Below are 20,899 nucleotides of genomic sequence, written 5' to 3'. Positions count from 1 at the left end.
GACGTCACATAGGTATGTTGGTAATAATTCATAACATTTTTATTCACAAATAATTTTGAATTTTAATCCGTTTTCGATACATATAACTTTGCAAGGACAGATTCCCTTTTCTTATATATGTTATATATTTCAAAGTCTTTCAAAGCAATAAATATATATCAGGAACAATATTTGGCTCTGCATAACAGTCTGGCAGAATTATTCCAGTGTGTCAATGCATTATATTTGGAGTTTGACCGTGCAACCATAATTTTAACGGAATCATTTGCCCTGTTGCTAATGTCAGAAGATTTGTTTCCATTTAGGAAAGATAGCAAATGTATGTTTAAACATTTCATTTGATACGGTTGCTTAATATGATTACCTATACTTTCAGTGGATAGATTCAGAGCATCGCTAAAACCTACCCGCCCCCGCCCCCACAACGGAAATGACTGCATCGTTGCTATAATAACACAAGTATGTCATTCTTGCTACAACATGATATATACTCACACAATCTATCCATTGAACAACGATAATCACAGTGTGTTCAATAAACATCTCTTCATATGTTGACTTGATGCCACTTATAGATGATTGCTTTGCTTTCGAAATACATTAAAACCGTTGTAATCATTTTCGTTTCATATGTAAAATGATATTGGCAAGTTTAAATCTTACACAGGTAGACAGGGGTATATAGTTACTCATTCCCCCTACCTGACACAAGGACCGACCTTTGGACCCTGGTGTTGGACTACCAATGTGACACAATCGTCATTTTAGGGGGTGAAAAGGCCGCCGATCTGGTAAGTCAAATGTATTATACATCAACCGTAACCACGATAACGCTAACACCTCTTGAATAACTGTTTATTTCAAGAAGAAAAAACACCATTGTCTAGTATGTTCCTATTATATGTTTGTGAATATATGTAATAGAAACTGCAAAACTGGGAGGATTCCGAGTTGGTGAGATATCATTCTGGTAAGATTCCGAGTTGGTGAGATACCATTCTGATACGATTCTGAGTTGGTGAGATACCATTCTGGTAAGATTCTGAGTTGGTGAGATACCATTCTGATACGATTCTGAGTTGGTGAGATACCATTCTGATACGATTCCGAGTTGGTGAGATACCATTCTGGTAAGATTCCGAGTTGGTGAGATACCATTCTGGTAAGATTCCGAGTTGGTGAGATACCATTCTGGTAAGATTCTGAGTTGGTGAGATACCATTCTGGTAAGATTCCGAGTTGGTGAGATACCATTCTGATACGATTCTGAGTTGGTGAGATACCATTCTGGTACGATTCTGAGTTGGTGAGATACCATTCTGGTAAGATTCCGAGTTGGTGAGATACCATTCTGGTAAGATTCCGAGTTGGTGAGATATCATTCTGGTAAGATTCCGAGTTGGTGAGATACCATTCTGATACGATTCTGAGTTGGTGAGATACCATTCTGGTAAGATTCCGAGTTGGTGAGATACCATTCTGGTAAGATTCCGAGTTGGTGAGATACCATTCTGATAAGATTCCGAGTTGGTGAGATACCATTCTGGTAAGATTCCGAGTTGGTGAGATACCATTCTGATACGATTCCGAGTTGGTGAGATACCATTCTGATACGATTCCGAGTTGGTGAGATACCATTCTGATAAGATTCCGAGTTGGTGAGATACCATTCTGGTAAGATTCCGAGTTGGTGAGATACCATTCTGGTAAGATTCCGAGTTGGTGAGATACCATTCTGATAAGATTCCGAGTTGGTGAGATACCATTCTGATACGATTCCGAGTTGGTGAGATACCATTCTGGTAAGATTCCGAGTTGGTGAGATACCATTCTGGTAAGATTCCGAGTTGGTGAGATACCATTCTGGTAAGATTCCGAGTTGGTGAGATACCATTCTGGTAAGATTCCGAGTTGGTGAGATACCATTCTGATAAGATTCCGAGTTGGTGAGATACCATTCTGGTAAGATTCCGAGTTGGTGAGATACCATTCTGGTAAGATTCCGAGTTGGTGAGATACCATTCTGATACGATTCTGAGTTGGTGAGATACCATTCTGGTAAGATTCTGAGTTGGTGAGATACCATTCTGGTAAGATTCTGAGTTGGTGAGATACCATTCTGGTAAGATTCTGAGTTGGTGAGATATCATTCTGGTAAGATTCCGAGTTGGTGAGATACCATTCTGATACGATTCTGAGTTGGTGAGATACCATTCTGGTAAGATTCTGAGTTGGTGAGATACCATTCTGGTAAGATTCCGAGTTGGTGAGATACCATTCTGGTAAGATTCCGAGTTGGTGAGATACCATTCTGGTAAGATTCTGAGTTGGTGAGATACCATTCTGGTAAGATTCCGAGTTGGTGAGATACCATTCTGGTAAGATTCCGAGTTGGTGAGATACCATTCTGGTAAGATTCCGAGTTGGTGAGATACCATTCTGGTAAGATTCTGAGTTGGTGAGATATCATTCTGGTAAGATTCCGAGTTGGTGAGATACCATTCTGATGCGATTCTGAGTTGGTGAGATACCATTCTGGTAAGATTCCGAGTTGGTGAGATATCATTCTGGTAAGATTCCGAGTTGGTGAGATATCATTCTGGTACGATTCCGAGTTGGTGAGATACCATTCTGGTAAGATTCCGAGTTGGTGAGATATCATTCTGGTAAGATTCCGAGTTGGTGAGATACCATTCTGATACGATTCTGAGTTGGTGAGATACCATTCTGGTAAGATTCCGAGTTGGTGAGATATCATTCTGATGCGATTCTGAGTTGGTGAGATATCATTCTGGTAAGATTCCGAGTTGGTGAGATATCATTCTGATGCGATTCTGAGTTGGTGAGATATCATTCTGGTAAGATTCCGAGTTGGTGATATACCATTCTGGTAAGATTCTGAGTTGGTGAGATACCATTCTGATACGATTCTGAGTTGGTGAGATACCATTCTGGTAAGATTCTGTGTTGGTGAGATATCATTCTGATACGATTCCGAGTTGGTGAGATACCATTCTGGTAAGATTCCGAGTTGGTGAGATACCATTCTGGTAAGATTCCGAGTTGGTGAGATATCATTCTGGTAAGATTCCGAGTTGGTGAGATATCATTCTGGTAAGATTCCGAGTTGGTGAGATATCATTCTGGTACGATTCCGAGTTGGTGAGATACCATTCTGGTAAGATTCCGAGTTGGTGAGATATCATTCTGGTAAGATTCCGAGTTGGTGAGATACCATTCTGATACGATTCTGAGTTGGTGAGATACCATTCTGGTAAGATTCTGTGTTGGTGAGATATCATTCTGATACGATTCCGAGTTGGTGAGATACCATTCTGGTAAGATTCCGAGTTGGTGAGATATCATTCTGGTACGATTCCGAGTTGGTGAGATATCATTCTGGTACGATTCCGAGTTGGTGAGATACCATTCTGATACGATTCTGAGTTGGTGAGATACCATTCTGGTAAGATTCTGTGTTGGTGAGATATCATTCTGATACGATTCCGAGTTGGTGAGATACCATTCTGGTAAGATTCCGAGTTGGTGAGATATCATTCTGGTAAGATTCCGAGTTGGTGAGATACCATTCTGATACGATTCTGAGTTGGTGAGATACCATTCTGGTAAGATTCTGTAGTTGGTGAGATATCATTCTGATACGATTCCGAGTTGGTGAGATACCATTCTGGTAAGATTCCGAGTTGGTGAGATATCATTCTGGTAAGATTCCGAGTTGGTGAGATATCATTCTGGTAAGATTCCGAGTTGGTGAGATATCATTCTGGTAAGATTCTGAGTTGGTGAGATACCATTCTGGTAAGATTCCGAGTTGGTGAGATACCATTCTGGTACGATTCCGAGTTGATGAGATATCATTCTGATGCGATTCTGAGTTGGTGAGATATCATTCTGGTAAGATTCCGAGTTGGTGATATACCATTCTGGTAAGATTCCGAGTTGGTGAGATACCATTCTGGTAAGATTACCGAGTTGGTGAGATACCATTCTGGTCAGATTCCGAGTTGGTGAGATACCATTCTGGTAAGATTCTCCATATCAGCTGAAATTCAATTTTAATTTAATTTAATTTTAATGTCTATTTTAGTAACAAAGCATATGTATACCAGTGTATGTACATGTATATATACACCGCAGCTAACACTACACATGCATACATGACCGTACGCGTTATCAACCACAATTAGGAGCGTACGCAGTGCGCCGGCTCAAATATAGGTCGTTTTGACTGTTGTTCCTCGCTATCTGATTCTTTTCTATAAAAGTAGTAAATATGAACGCATTTTTGATAATTTTAATTTCCTCAAATGTAAGCATACATATACTCAAAGTGTCCACTATAACTATAGTTTATAACGTACAAATATTGAGAACATTAACATTATTCAGACGAGGTTATATGACTCTTGTTTAGATATGTATGATACTGTGATACATCATGATAACCTTCATTGTTCAATTGCTCAAGCAGATCATTCGTTGTTGATCAATTATTAATTTTCTTCAGTTATCGATTTTCGATTGATGATAAAATTTAATCGGTTACAGATTGATTGATTGATGGTCGGTTGATTGTTGATTTACGGTTGCCGACTGAGCGGAAAATTAAAATTTTTAGCTGAGAAAGTCGTAAGAGATGCACTGTAAAAGATTGTTTACAGTTTAGATGTTGGTTCTGACAAACAATTAACAATTACCAAATGCAAGAAAATTGACAACAATAAATAGGATAATAATACCATGCCCAGAGAACTACGTGGCCCTTGGCCTCTTGTTAGATATATTATTATCCACAGCTCTGCTTCTGATGTCTACCATGCTTACATTTTATTGTGTTTGTATAGATGTAGTTATTGCTTCATATTCATCATCCTTATGATATAAAGGTCAAATCATTGTATACCAGTTGCACTAATGACAGTAGCACGATATGGAGGAATCTACAACTTAAAACGTTTAACCGCTTAACACAACGACGAGATAAATCTCATAAAAAACATTATTTTGGAAAGTGTAATCGCCATATCAGTATCTGTTTCATTAACCTTAAATAAAATGAATAAGCTTACAGATCTCATGAAAATATTTCACTTTGCAAATGATTCTAGACCGGTGATTTGTATGCGAGAAGAACTATGTGTTTCACAGACAGGTTAGTTTCCTTGGGTGACGTCTAATGTTTTGTTGTTTGCTTTTCATGAAACTTAAAAGCGATGTATCTAGCTTAAAAGACCCCCAATGCTCACGCTTATTTACATAAAGCACGTGTTCTATTGTCGTCATTGTTTTGTCAGTATCGTGTTTTGATGTAGTTGCACTGTATGATAGAGATAATAGTATACCACTTAATGTGTTTATTGTTTTGATTGTATATTATCCATTCAGTCATTGTAAGTAGACTGTGCTCTTTATGTCTTTATATATGAACACTTCTTTCTACACATTTTCATTCCATGGTATATCCCCATACAAATAATTTGATATTCAGATTTGTAAAAGGGAATACATGATCATCATTACATCCATTATTTTCAAACCTTCAACGGGACTTAGATAAATTCATCAATCTGTTTATCATAACACCGATTAATTCAACGACGCTATTCTTTTCTATACAGTGTTATATTAATTACAGTATTATCAATCCAAGGCACAGTTTGATTACAAAACTTTTTTTTTCAAATATTTTATATTTTTATTATGCATGATAGCATGTGACTACAGCGACTGGTGAATGTCCGATGAATCTGACACTATATTCTATCCTTCTATTTGAACAGAGTAAACATGTTTGTAGTGCATTATTTACAGAAACTAACATGAAGATTGTTTTTGCTTGCCACGTGATGACGATGATGACAATAAACTGCTGGCGGATTTTTAAATAAGCTTTAAGAACTATTGGCGAAAATATTTGAATTTCCGAACATCACTTCAATTTTAGATTCATGTAATCTTTGGTAACAGAAAAAAAAAATTATTTGACAAACCTCTCTTTCTACTTCATTATGTGATATCAATTCAGCCACGTGATTTGTTGTTCCACTGTTGTTGCGCTATTTCTAAGGCCATGACATTAACGTCTGTTAAAATGATAGCATCTTGTTATCAATTTTGAGTCATAATAAGGCTTTCATGAACACGTCTGCATTCTCTGAACAATCAGGTTTGTGTTTTACTCACTACATTGGCATATGTTGACTCTTTCTGATCATATGCAAAGAAAATCTTGCTGTGCCTTACTTTCAAATTATAGTTTTTTTTAACAAACACTTATTTTGAACAGTGATAAAAGCAAACGTTCATCAGCTAACTCACACCAATGTATGTAATGTTTAACGATATACCATTAAATACCCGCTCTATTTAAGCAGAAAACAAATAAGTTTATTGAAGTATACAGAAGATATGAATCGTTTATTCCTCTCCCTTTTTTAATCTTAATGTAATAATTGAATTTCCATAGCTTTTTATATATTTTTGTTCAACTTTTTTTCAGCAGTCAATTGTTTGCGTCCTCATATATATCAAACCTTTATATTTTTAGCATCTATCTTTTTAATAAAATAAGTATTATACAAAACAAATGTGTTTTGTTTTGCTGGTTTTATCGCCCGTGAACAGCCAGGGAAATTTTGAAGCGGAGCTCCATGTAGGTACTCATGATCAGTGACTACCTCACTATAACAGACCAGAGGCTCGTCGCACGGCATCCAGAGCGAAAAGGTGAAGTGTCTTGCTCAAAGATACATCCACATTACGACTGACTGGCTGGTTTATCACCTTTCCGAGAAACATAAACCGACACGGGGGTTTTCAACTGAGGTTATGTGGTCGGTGCTCTAACTGGCTGAGTGAATAATGTGGACAGCAGGACACTTAAGCGTTATTCCCGACCCGTGTCATAGTAGTAGTGTGTGCTGTTTAACGCATGTGGGTTCATGTTGCATTTATAATTAAAAAGAACAAAAATCGTAATAGTTTTTTAATAAATTCATTATTTAATAATTTCCCCGTCAGTTCTGTTTGTTTTCTCGACCTGATTTTAATGTTAGGTGTCCAACGTCCTTATCGGGATGTTTTCGTCTGTCGTCGTGTTCTCGCGTGGTCACGTGACCGGCACGAAGGCCTACATTAACACTTGCTCGGGAAATATTGCCATACCTGATCAATTGAAATATAAGAAAACTAGATCTAACAAAGAAACTAAAACACACAGAATGAAGCCTTCTTGTCAAGCAGTGCAGACACAACGCGGGATCTGTAAACAATGTGGCGTCATCGGAATGTACAGGTTGCAACAATGTACAACAATGTATATTTTACATGAATACGGTAACTAGCAATATAATGGAACGCAACATTAACCCACATGCGTATTAATCATGCGTAACATCATATCAAACACACGGAAAAGCCACTTGATACACTGAATGAATTTTCGTCGACAACATCCCCCTATGGAACAGGAAGAACATACTCTGACACGTTAAGCATGGCCGACTCAAAGTTTTATTGTATGGCGTACAAGTAACTTTCGCTCTGAGTGATATATCCCTATTTTAGTGAAATTAATTCGATATGGGATCTCAGAATGTATATAAAAGATTGATGGATGCAAGGTACTGAAGTGGTAGGGCACGGGACTTATGATCGAAAAGTCACTTAATCGTTCGAAAAGGTTCTATCTTTTGACAATATACTTCATTCTAGTGCGGTCAAGTTGACCTAGCTAACAAAGTAAGCCTGTTGTTTACATGCTGCTTGTTCCGAATAAGAGGTCCGATGGCAGACTTGAATCCTAAGGCCTGATAACCACAAATAATAATTTGAGCTCAATTTTCAGAGAGCTAAACAGCTGTGATAAAGCAGGATATATACAATGTATTACTATGATTTATCTAATTTTAAGTTATTTCTATATTATCCTGTTGTGCATAATAAAATACTATTGTGAGCATTCTTTGTCATTTTCCAGCCATCGTAGCTGTCTAAGAAGATTGTTTTTTGTATTATCGGTCTTATACTGTCAGAATCATGTTCAAGAGAATCAATATCGAATTGCCGGAATGAAATATAAACTTGTTGAAGCGTTAATCCTTATCCGTATTTAAAAAAATTGCTCCTTTCTTTGAAATCGTGTCAGTAATTGAAACACAAAGATACTGAAAAATAAATTTTATTTCAGTGAAGCCGTTGAGTACAATTTTGAGCGATGGTAACAATATAATAATATGGCTGATGGTGCAATACTTTGAATATAATGATGTGGCCAGGCATTATAAGAAATCCACTTATGTATTGTGTAAATTCCCAGTCTGTATCATGTATAATGAATATTTTCATAGATTCCTTATTAATGTCTGTCACGGTCGCCTGTAGTTTATGTATGTCTTCGTATGGTATTGGTCACGTGAGAATGTGTGTGAGCGTACCCAGGTACAGTATATGTGGGACTGTCCAGGTGACCACTTCGTTCACTCACGAACGTTACCTGTTCGCCGTGTTTATGGCGCAAGATAAATTTGTGGAAGAAGCCCAGACATCGGATTGGGGTAAGTAATCTTGCTATCTTTCGTAAATTGTGTTTTTGCTTGTTTAATATGGTTATTTATTGCCATATTCATTGTGTATTTATTGTATGTCAAGCCATCTAGTTATCGGTGCGTGCCATTCATGCGTGACTATTTGTGTAATCGAATACAGGTGTGATAGTTTGATAAAATACTTGTTTTCGTTGTTTATAGATACATTAATGTATTGCATACATTTTTTGTATGTATGTCAGCTAACATATTAGTAGTTTAACTGTTGTAAAACTGATAATTAAACTCAGTAACGTGATTTTGTTCATGCTAATTATGTATGGAAGCCATGAGTGGTAGTCGTGAGCAGGTGTACTGGTGTGAGTTCGCGCAGGTGAAAATTCTACGGAAGCTCATGAACGTCGTATAAGGCTCGTTTTCCTTATTCGTTATTTAGGTAATGTTTTATGTAGAATTTCATCACGCACCGTAGATATTAGTATTTTGTATCACTGTATAGTATTGCATTGACATTTAGGATATAATTATTGGTAGTTTACAATAATTTAATACGTATTGGTAAACTGTAGATAACATTTTAGGTTATTAACATATGTTGATTATGAGTGTGAAAGAATGGATGTTTAGTGTGTGTTTTTTTTAAATTTTGATAAAGCTTCACATGACGGGCACATGATCGCCAGATGTTGATATGGGTCAACCTGAATAGACAACGGGCCTTCCGTGATGCAGTGTCAGGGCCGACCAGAGGTTGAGGTCAACTGCCAGGAAGACAAGTATAGGGCCATTTAATGGTTCAGAAGGAGAAGTGGTTGCTATCCACTGCACATATCCTCGCCAGTAGAGGACCATTATTGTGATCCGTTTGCCGGATGCTGCGGATGCTGTTTATTGTTTTTTTTTCCTGTTCTGTTTCACCGTGAAACATGGAATGATTTGCGTGATTGACATTACCGAGGTGAACTGATCGTGACACCAATCGTCACAAGCACTTGGAAAAGTGAACGACATTCCTGTCGTGTGGAGAGACTGTAGACTCAGTAATATATGAATAAATGTAGTATAGTAGGGAGGGTGATTGGGAGAGTGAATGAGTTGGTATTTTTTTGTGATTCTATGTAAATAAATTTGTATATATGAAATTGCTGTTAGATACCTTGTGTTGATTTCTGGAATAACCAAGCTGAGGCTCGTCCCGCGTTACAATGTCGACATAGTGATAAATTATTCGTAACCCGAACGATAAACACTACACGTTATAACATTTCACGGTTATAGTGAGCATTTGGTAAAGCATTGACTTAAAACGAAGACAAATGTCCTAAAGTTAATGCAATGTTCACGTACATGTCAAAGACGTCTAAAGATCACTGATTTATAATTTGGTTTTCTAAATTCATTGAGCAACATGACCATGATGATAAATAACCTTTCATAACGGATGTAACAAAAACATTTTTTTTTTTTTTTTTTTTTGCAATCCAAAACATTCAAGTACTCAAAATGTTGCCACAATATGAATCACGATTAATACTTTCTTTGTGATACAATCAATAGTACCGTGTTTTATACAGCTCTATCATATGGTGCTGTATTGAAATCTATGACCCAGTGGGTCGAAAGATGATTAAGTTAATCTCCTTATCTATGAAAATCTCATTTATCGTTTACTTAATATCCAGTGTATGTATATTCATTAACATTTAGGATGAGCATAAAGAATGCTATAGAGTTTCATAAAATTTTGTCAAGGTAGATTTACAAGAAAAACATTTTATAGGGATTTCAAAAGTGTTGCTGTATTGTCATATCCTAATTCAATACTATGGTATGATTAATGTAGAAATGTTACGTATAATATTATTGTTACACTTTGTAAAGAACATACATAAAATTGGCGGTCGATGATTATTAAAAAATACATTTTTTATAGATTCCTCTAATTCAATAGTGGAAATGAAGCAAACCTTATCTTCGTTTTCCTGTAATTCTATATTTGTGAAATCCTAAATAGAATATTCTACATCTCACACCAATATATAAAAGTATACATTTCTTTTGTATATTTTTTCCTGCTTAAACATATAATAACAATTGTTCAATGCATATGTTCATACCACTTACAGGGACACCCACCATACCTACATGTGCCATCTGCGTGGTTAAATTTGCCTTTGAAATATGCATGGATGCTTTTGGTTTTGAAGGGTACAACCGTCTGCAGTTTGCAGCTATTGAATGCAACCATTCCATCATTGGGGTTTCCCAGATTGCTATATTTCTGCAGTATCCAAAGTGCGGCGCTGTCTGTGTAATCCTCACCCTGTCCCCAACTACTGGTTCCACACATCACGCCGGATACATACTTCCTACCCTCGTCCACCAGATCATCAAAACGAATACCGGTAGGTGATACGTAGCTTGTTTTAAGCGTCGTGTAGACGTTGAATTCAGCATCTTCATTAGGCTTACAGTACCCCTCCCCCCTCAATATACGACGAATCAATTTCTGAAAAAATGTGGGTTTTCTGCATATATCTGAAAGGGTATTCGCTACAACACTTCCTGTCCACGGACCTTGTACGGAGAACCACTGACTTGTGTTAGTGTCGAAGGTGCACTTTTTACGGTGCAGGGCGGCTGCGATTACTAAGTTTCCCATAGAATGTGAGAAAATCACTGTGTTCTTTATGGTTCTGTTGGTTGAAGAAACATTACAAAAGTGCTGCTGTATTTGGTCTTTATCCCAGCCGTTGTCCCTGCTGTTATACACCAGGAACTTATGTGAAGCACAGCCTGTAGTATGGCTCTTTACTTCTCCCCAATAGTCAGGCATATATGATTTGACATCATTACCAGAAGCCAAATTACCAGCGCCATGCACAAATAAACACGTTTTCGGCGATCTCCCAGAATCCCGTTTGACCTTCGGGCGATTTTTCAAATTGCATGTTATTGGGATGATATTTCTGCATGGGCCGTTCAATACATTTGAGTCGATACGAATATTTTGTTGTTCAGTTTTAGTCCAAGACATTACCTTGGCGCGGATCTTTTGAAAAATAATATACTCAAACTGATCGTCGAAAGTGCAGATTTCAATTATATCATGTCTGTGTTTCGTAAACCAAATACTTCCACGACACGCCTCTGACTTAGAACCACCTAGCCAATTGGCATCTGTTACAAGGTGTTGAAAAGCGGTAAACCAACTTGATATGGATAAATCTTCGATACAAAATGCCAGGGACTCGTTCAAATGAGAAAGACTTACAGTCGCTTTATCATCAGCCATAATCAAAGATAGTTCGTAATCGAAATCATGATTTGATGAAAACACTTCAGTTTGTTGAAAATGCATTTTCCTCGCAACCGAATTCCATTCGATTTTCAGATAAGTGTGTTCAGTACCAATTCCACTTCGTTCAATTTCATCAATGGCGAATGATGCACTGAAGGAATAATTGAAGATGTTGTTGCTTGATTTTATATCAACGGAAGGACTCAGAACAAACACAAGACTGAAGATCGCTCCTAGTAAACAAACAGCAAGTAGAACACATAATGTGAAATAGCCAACGCGATCATCCATGGCTATCCGTTTTATTGGGAGGGACTCTTGATGACAGAATTATTCTGTAGAACCTCAACGTCAACTGTTAGCCGAATCGTCTGCCTGTAAAGGGAGAAATGAAAAGTTTCAACAATTTACTAATGATTTCTTAATACGGACTGGGATTTCTTATGCAAAAGTTAACACAAACACCCTTCACTCCCTCTCCCCCTTTCCCCGTTTTTTTTTGTTTTTTTTTTTGCGAATTGTATATCCATCAAATAATTATACTTTTCTTGTCATATCATGCATGGCATGTAATTGTATTGTTCGGTGTAATTGTGATTAGTAAACAACATGTCTTTTCAAAGATATAAGATGTAAAATCATTTTTAGAATGTAAATTTAACACATAGAGAGTAAAGGTTGAACTTTCTATTTCCTATTAACAAATTGTTATATGAATATCGTATATGCTTTAATTATATCAGCTTCGATATTGTTTTATCATATCACTGTGTTTACAAGCGACTCCATCGAAATGAAATCTTGATCAAGACCGAACCTAGGCATTACATGTACAATATACACTCATGATATTCCTGATTTTACTGGATGATTGTCTCGTCTGTCCGTACGCTTTTGAAGCGTTATTTAAATTGGAAAAGTATTGTTTAGATAGTTGTCAGCGTTGATTTGAAAGGTAGAAGCTATAGCCAGTTTAGACAATATCAATTTTAACAAAAGCTGAGTCAATAGCTTATACACGATATGTTATCTAAATAAATTATGTGAATCGAGATATGTTGGTACCAGGATTGGTTCTGCCGTAAACAACACAAATTCATGGCAGGAAATATGATTGGCTGTAAAATAAATTTTGTTCTAACGTACATCTTAGTTATTATTGTTCCATGGAGTGAAATTATGTTGTGAAGACAATTTTGTTGTAAAATGCTTCTAAGCTAATTTTGTTCCATGAAATGATGATCAGTAGGAAATGTAATAAAGTAAATAAGTATGTAGAGAAGTCAGCTAGTGGACATGTTGAACCTTAAAAGGTGTTAGCATACTAACTTCATAACTCTGTTACTGTAAACCCACATATTTTCGCGGTGACTTAATTTCGTGTTTTCATGTCTCCGGCTTTTTCGCAGCGATTTAATTTCGCGAATTTTAATCACTAGCAAAATTCGTGAAAATGAATCGTACGCGAAAATAAGTTGGTTTACCGTATGCTTGATGCGGCCAACCTTCATTCATGATGTCGACGCATTTTTAAAGTCTGTTATGCTGAACAAGTGAATAAGGAATTTGTTTGTTTACTCGAAATATGAATGTTTACCGATTGTGTCGAGGTGCATTTAATATGTAAATATCTTTTATTATCTTAGGGTTTTCTCGTACCGTAGTAATTTGACATAGTACACGAGATGAACCCACATTATGTTTTTCTTTTTCATTCACTATTAGACAACAAACTCACTTAACAGTTAATATAATCACTTCACTTTATTCTTCCTTCTTATGACACACTACTTAAAATTCTAAGTGTTATGTTCAATGAAACGGATGGCGACATAAATGGGGCTATTCCATTTTTTTGGAGAATTCCGGAAAGATACTTAGTATTTCTTTCGGGGAATGTTACTGAATTAGCATTTTAGGTCGCTGCGTGCATGAAGATAAACGTTTAGTTGTGGTAACAAAATGATGATGTTTGTACCTACAAATTACAGGATAATGATCCCAGAGAATGTGTTGTACTAGAAATTTTCGATTTTTATGTAGACAAGGCAAATGGAAATTCTGACATGTAAATGAAATAATATTGTTAATACTTAATCGATCAAAATAGCTTTAAATAAACTAGACGAATTTCACGGAGACAATAGGAAATTACAATGAGAATAAGACCAGATATTCCAAAAGGATTAGCATATCCTGATTCATGAACCATAACGGCATGGAAATATATGTAAAACCCACTTCATCAACTTGTTTCAGAATCCATGTACAGACCGCGTCCATGTTCTCCGGCATGAAGAAGAAAGGTTAATTATGGCGGTGGGTGGGGGTGGTGGAGTGGGTGATGGATGGGTTTAAAAACATTTATTTATCCTTAGAGTACAGTGTGTACATATTATATGGAATTAATTGAGTCAATCTTGTGTCAATGTGTACAATTTCCTTGTTACATGTAATCATGAAAATAAACCTTCAGATCATTTCAGTAAATGTATAATATGCATGATCGCCATTATCCCTCCGACGACATGGAACATTTTAGTTTAGTTTATTTTTGGTGGTGGAACATAATTTGCATATTTTTATGAAACAATTCCGCCTATATTGTGTTATGTAATTGTTTTCTTAATGAAAATGCAGTTAGTCGATGATCCCAATATTTGTTTTTACCGAAAATGGTCTAAAGTTCACTGCGCAGGTGTCACGACAAAAATACAATCATGTGTTATTGTTTCCTGGTCTTCCCTTTACCTGTATAAATGGCCACTATGATGACAATACCCCTGGCATATACAAGAAACAGAGTAATTCTCCAAAAGTTTGACATGTTGCGATACCTTTCAAGATGATTTGTGACGTCACTAATTTATAGTGTGTAACCTGGGAGAAGATTATATCCTCTTTCAGGCAATTCAGCGCCATTTATCATCCTTCTGTCGCTTCACGGGATGATTAAGCATTTGACTGCCTTCATTTCGTAAGTTATAGTCCTATGATTGTCCGGTGAAAATTATAGGAAAATAACTTTATAAAATATGTATTCAAAGCTTTTATTCCCGTTTATATATTTTTTTCCCTTATGTTCAACCTGTAACAGCTTTATTTCTTCCAGAGTCAAATTTCGCGCCCTCATCGGGACCTGTGTTGGTGACGACACTCAAAATCATCAAGTTAGTTTCAATGTTTTCATCAACATATTTAGTGACGACGTCACGAACATGTGCTTTATAAAACTACAGATATCATGTGAGAAACTTCAGCTTATATCTTTCTATTATATTTGGTAATTTTATATTAAGTCGATGCAAAGAAAATGGAAATACAATAATCTCGCTTATTTCCGTAATTAATACGGTTCTGTCGCTACGCTGCGAAATCATAAACTTTACAATCATTTAATTCACTGGAACACAGGACGACGCTTACCTTTTTCGCTAAATTTATTCTTTGATGCAAGCTGCATGAAAAAAATATGAAGAAAATAAAGAAAAGAAAAAAAAAAGAAAAAAAAACCTACTTGTTTTGCCGGAGTTCGTATCTGAGACTTAATAGACTTTGCAGGCAGCCTGTCGACTTTCAATGTCTAAATGAAACTAACTTCCTCGTAAAAGTATCGTAATGTCATAGTTTGTTTTCATTTAGTAACCATAATCTTATATTTACTTTTGCCTAACACTTAGAACCGTAAAGTAAAACCTGTATGTCTTAGACTAATTTCATATGCGATATATCTCTTAGACATATCATATCAATTTCTCTTAGATTCAGACCTTCTTGACTTCAAGATTCTTCTGACTGTCATATACAGCATAGATTATTTAATGCATTTACTATATCTAGAAAAAAAATATACTATTATGTGTTCTTAGCTTAAAATTATTTTACTACCTTAGCCTATCCCTGAATAACAAATATGGGCAAGCATTTTCTATTATTATATTGTACACATACAATTATAGATTACCAAACAGTAACACACCTTAATTATGGAGTTCGCCATTTCTCCGTTTCATGGCATGTCAACCTAATATTAAAACTGCATGGTATGTTTGAAGAATCCATAGTAAAAAAGTGTTTTTTTGTCTGTACCTTTGCTTTGGCTTCTTTTGTTCTAAGTTTTCCTGCTATGATGTTATAAACAGATGAACCATATTTTCCTACTAAATAAATTTAAAATAATGATACACACTTCAAACTTGTGATTGTTTCTGGCACTAATATTAAGAAAATAATGCATCTACACCAAGAGAATGGGAAGCTATGATGAAAATATTAATATCGGTAGGATTTCAAGAACTTGAAGAACAATGATACACAGTGGACACTGCGAACCAAGATATTAGTGAATTACTGTTTGAAAATGAAATATACAGAGTTTCTGAAAGTCCCCGATCGGGTGCTTGATAAAACTTAACAGGAAATATGTCTAGTTTTCCTCGGAAAATAGACCTGGTCTCGAGAAACCAGAAGCTTACGTTATCCCTTAACCCCATACTTTAACTACATACTATACCCATCATAAACTATACTATTATATTGCATAACCGTAATATTTGATACAAAATAAAATAAGAATAAGGTATAATAACAGTTAACGAGTACTACATTCGTCTGTATAGCATCTCAAAAACCAAGGTTATCTAAGCAAAAAACTTACCAGCGGATTCTTGGCAAACGTACTAGGGAGTCCTGGTTAAAAGTTTGCGGTACACTATTTAACGAAGCAGAAATTGCCACATATGGTCATATCCATTATTTTCCCAGAATATAAGCTATTGTATGCAGTCTTATTAACCAATCGGTGATAAGAATATTTGCATATTAAGTATATCTTTAGACGATAACATACAAGGAAGAAGTTAATTAGGTATTTCATTGACATACTCTTTTCATATTTATTCGATTCCGGTGGTATTGTTAAACAGGATATTTCTTTTCAAGAATGAATCTGTCACTTATGAACGATGGGAAAAACCATGATTCATAAGGTTGGTGTGTTTTTCTGCAAATAGTTTGGTATTGCGAATTTGTGTACTTGATTTTGAGTCAGCCGGAAGACGCGGAAACAGTCTTGGTCGAAGGTTATTTTGTATTTACCACTTGATGTACATCTCGGATGTTCAACTGTAAAACTTTCACAGATCATCAGTACACTCATTTAAGATAGTGTATTTTGTAAAAAAAAATAAATCAATAAGCATTGTTTTCTTTGTGAAAAGTAACAATACAAACGAAATCAAAGTAGTAAGTTTTTGGACAACTCATTCGCGCCTATTTAAACAAACAAAATATTTTGTTGAACGTAGATGAACATCCCATTCCAAACACAAGCCAAACACTGTACTTAGCCATCAAATTGTGCCGAACCACCTTCTATGATGTTTATTTTTTATGAAAATGAGTATCTATTATATTGTACACCCACATGTTCTTATTCTCCAACGTGATATAGAATGTGGCAGGATAAGATCAACATTCACAAAAACAGATAGTAAGCTTAGAACTTCATTCGGTCATTCAATACAATAATTATTTCAAAATACTACTAAGAAAACTTACATTGTCTGCTTTTAATTTGCCTATGATAGAGATTCCTATCTTAATCACATTTGGTATATACTTTATACGCGATTCTGGAAGTCATCATTAAAGATGCTACAGTGCCGACAAAGAGTAATTGTGATTGATTTAAAACAATACAATACCCAATGTTCAAATTTAAGCAATTATAATCAACTTATATAGCTTAAATAACATAAATTATTTAATGTTATTAACCGTATCAACATATACATGTATTTTGATTATTAACCGTTTAAAAATAGAATGTTCTTGGTCACTGAAGCATCGCATGAATCCTGTCGGTGACAACATTCGAGTGATTCCATTTGCCAGCAAAGATGACAAATAATGATTGGATGAACAATTGAGGAAAACAGAGACAGAGAGAGAAGAAAAACGAGAAAAAAGACCAGATACAGCAACTACCCACAAACAAACAAAAAACAACCAACTCACCAACAAAATATAAATACATTTATTATAAAGTGTATGTAAGTGTGGAATTATAGACTGTCGGCGCTGTAGCATATCATATATATATATATATACATATATATATACAATATCTCTATCATATAGGTCTGTTTATAAGCTTAGAATTTATCCTAAAACTGGTTTGTCCCATGTTTTCATGTAAGTGTCTTCTACCATCAACGCCTACCTTGCATACATGTACATCAATTCAGTATAATGTTTATCTTTACTAAGCAATACTGAATTTATTTAAATAGTTCATTTAATTCAAATGAAACGTGGATTTGGTGAGAGTTGCTGTTGGACGGGTAGTCTAAACCAGATTAGCATATTTTACGAAACTGACGGCCAATGCATGGATGTTCAGCCAATCAGACACGTGTTAATATATATAGTTCTCAATTTTAGTCACACTCTCTACCAAGAACACCAAGGACACCGGTAGGTATGGGTCGATACAAAACACAACAAACAGACAAGACCCCTACAAACAACAACAAACACCCGCACGGCCAAACACTATGTCTAGGGCAAAACAAACAAACACACTAACAAGAACAGGGCACAGCAAACGTAAACTACAGTACGGCAGATATTAAAAGACACATAGATAAATAAAAACCAACAAAGCAACCCTTTACTTTCAATAAAGTCCTGAATGACCAGTCCGGCCTCACTGTTATGCATTGGAATGCAGGAGGTCTCAGGCCTAAAAAAAATTCTTAATTTAAATCTCTTCTATATGACAATTCTCCAGATGTTCTTTGTATTGAGGAAACACAACTGAAACAGAAACACAAAAGTTTGTGCGTCCGAAAATAAATATTGTCTTACGCCAAAGACAAGAAAACCATGAATATAGGATGTGTGGCTCGTGTATTTCGCAATAAAGGCTGGGATAAACATTCACATCCTTCCATTAATTCTGACTGAACAAGCCGAACGTCTGTGAAGCAAAAAGAACTGGCGGTAAAATTATTTAGACAATACTATAAATGTACAATTGATAGCTACTTGTCATATCGTTACCCATATGAATTATCAAAAATATATCAATTCAGTTTCAAACGTGTTAAAACCATTAATAATTAACAAAATGGATTTTTTTTACCGGTTAATAACACAATCTCGTGTGTCATATTGCGCGATATGTAAACTCAACGTACATATTCCAATTTCAATTGGAACATTTTAAAATGTTTACAAAAATAACTTCATGTCCTAGTGAATCGTAGTGGGCGATATGTAACCTGAACGTACATATCCTAATCTCACACTTCAAATACATTCTATACATATTTTCTGTAATTTTTAGCAATATATAATAAAACAAAACCGTCAACAATCATGTTAATCATTATAAGTTTTTGTTTTGTTTTTACCACAATTAAAATTCCACTCTTGTTTTTATCTGAACCTGCTACGAAAAAGCCTTGTGGCTTAGAGTACTCGACATAGCTAAGTGTACAGGAGGTACAATTTTCATTCGACCACATGAAGGAAAAGGCGTCTACACCAGAATATTTAGGATTCCAAAATTTTGAATAGAACTTATTCACTTTGAAGTTCTTCAAACTGGCAAATATATCAACAGTAAAAGAACTCCATCTCTGATTAAACAAACTTCGAAAAAATTGAAGGAGAAACAGCCCAATCGTCAAAGTCAAATTCCTGACTAAAGGCGTCCGCCATAACGTTCAACTGTCTGGGAACCCATGATATGTTGAGATCTTTGTTGTACAAAAGACATCGAACGCTTAATGTTGTGATTCAGGAGACATACTTCCTACAATAGAAATACGGATAACATTCTGATTGTCTTCCTCATCCCTGATAACTCTAAAAACCCGGTTATTCGCGTCGCACACGACGCCTGCCGCTGCAAAGTCACTGGCGTCAGCAAATTCTATTCTGTTCGGGGAACGAAAACGGGGAGATAACTCGAGGAGCCAATTACCGATGCTGTTAGACCAAAAGTCCAGTTCCAAACGAGCCTCGGCAGATAAATGAATATGGCCGTCCCAGCTCAACCTGTTTAAAGTAATCATCTGAAGATGTCTCGTGAACATTTGATAAACTGGCCCGAAAGCAAACTTCATAGATACTACTGTGTCCACTGGAGAAGCAATGTTTCTAGCTGTAAGCTTTTGCCGCCTTTTAAACTCATTTACTACCTGCTTAAGCTTATCGATTCTACTTTCTGGAATATCGATCACGCCCCAAACATAACCCAGTCATTCTAATTTCTGAACTGACGACCATTGAGTCTTCTCATTGTTAGCTACTACACCGGACTTCAGTAAATCTGATCTAATTTGAAGTGAAATAGTCCGTCAATTTAATAAATGATCACATGCCCAGCCATCGTCTAGGTACACGACCACTTTATAACCTTTACCTCTCCAGAAAAGTACTAATAGCCTCAACTATTTTGTGAAAACGAACGGGGCCGATTCAAGGGCAAACAGAAGTCGGGATGAATATCAAAATGGTGATAACAAGATTTTAGATCAAATTTGATCATGAAATGGCCAACCTGAACATAATCCAAACCATGCAGAACCGCTTTTCCTATCGGTGTTGATACTAGAGCATGTTTAATCATTAAATTTATTCATTACGAAAACATCTTTGATTTCATCTAGACCGTTATGTGGCTTTAAGGGGCATATGGCTTTCCCTTACCAGATCATGACGTTTCATACTGAGCTATTAAAACATGAGCAGTGTATGATATATCGGCCATGGCATTCATAGGTTGTTGACAATTGGAAAACCACTCTGGCCTTTCCGTCATATATTCGGTAAAATCCGCAGATATGACGGAAGGACCCGAGTGGTTTTTCCGATTGACGTTGTTGATTGCAACTGTAGATTTATGTCGGAATCGCATGGTCCATTTAGCGTATGTTTCAAGTGGCAATATCCGTCATCACTCTGTACCTGGCGATAACACTGCTAGTCAATAATAACGAAATTAGATAAATAATATGAA

General features: G+C 36.0%; 1 protein-coding gene across 1 annotated transcript; it reads right to left on the bottom strand.

Annotated features, from left to right (window-relative positions):
* Positions 1-10,040: 10,040 nt before the first annotated feature.
* On the bottom strand, positions 10,041-16,580 carry LOC117332853. The gene is made up of 2 exons (XM_033891905.1): positions 16,526-16,580; positions 10,041-12,243 (listed from the first exon to the last, which is right to left on the bottom strand). The coding sequence occupies exon 2, from the start codon at positions 12,157-12,159 to the stop codon at positions 10,666-10,668; it is 1,494 nt and encodes a 497-aa protein (XP_033747796.1). The 5' UTR covers positions 12,160-12,243; positions 16,526-16,580; the 3' UTR covers positions 10,041-10,665.
* Positions 16,581-20,899: the final 4,319 nt, after the last annotated feature.

The sequence above is a fragment of the Pecten maximus genome, chromosome 8, assembly GCF_902652985.1.
Source record: "Pecten maximus chromosome 8, xPecMax1.1, whole genome shotgun sequence".
Classification (NCBI taxonomy): Eukaryota; Metazoa; Mollusca; class Bivalvia; order Pectinida; family Pectinidae; genus Pecten; species Pecten maximus.
Note: the sequence above shows the minus strand (reverse complement) of the source record. Positions and strands in the feature narration are given on the sequence as shown.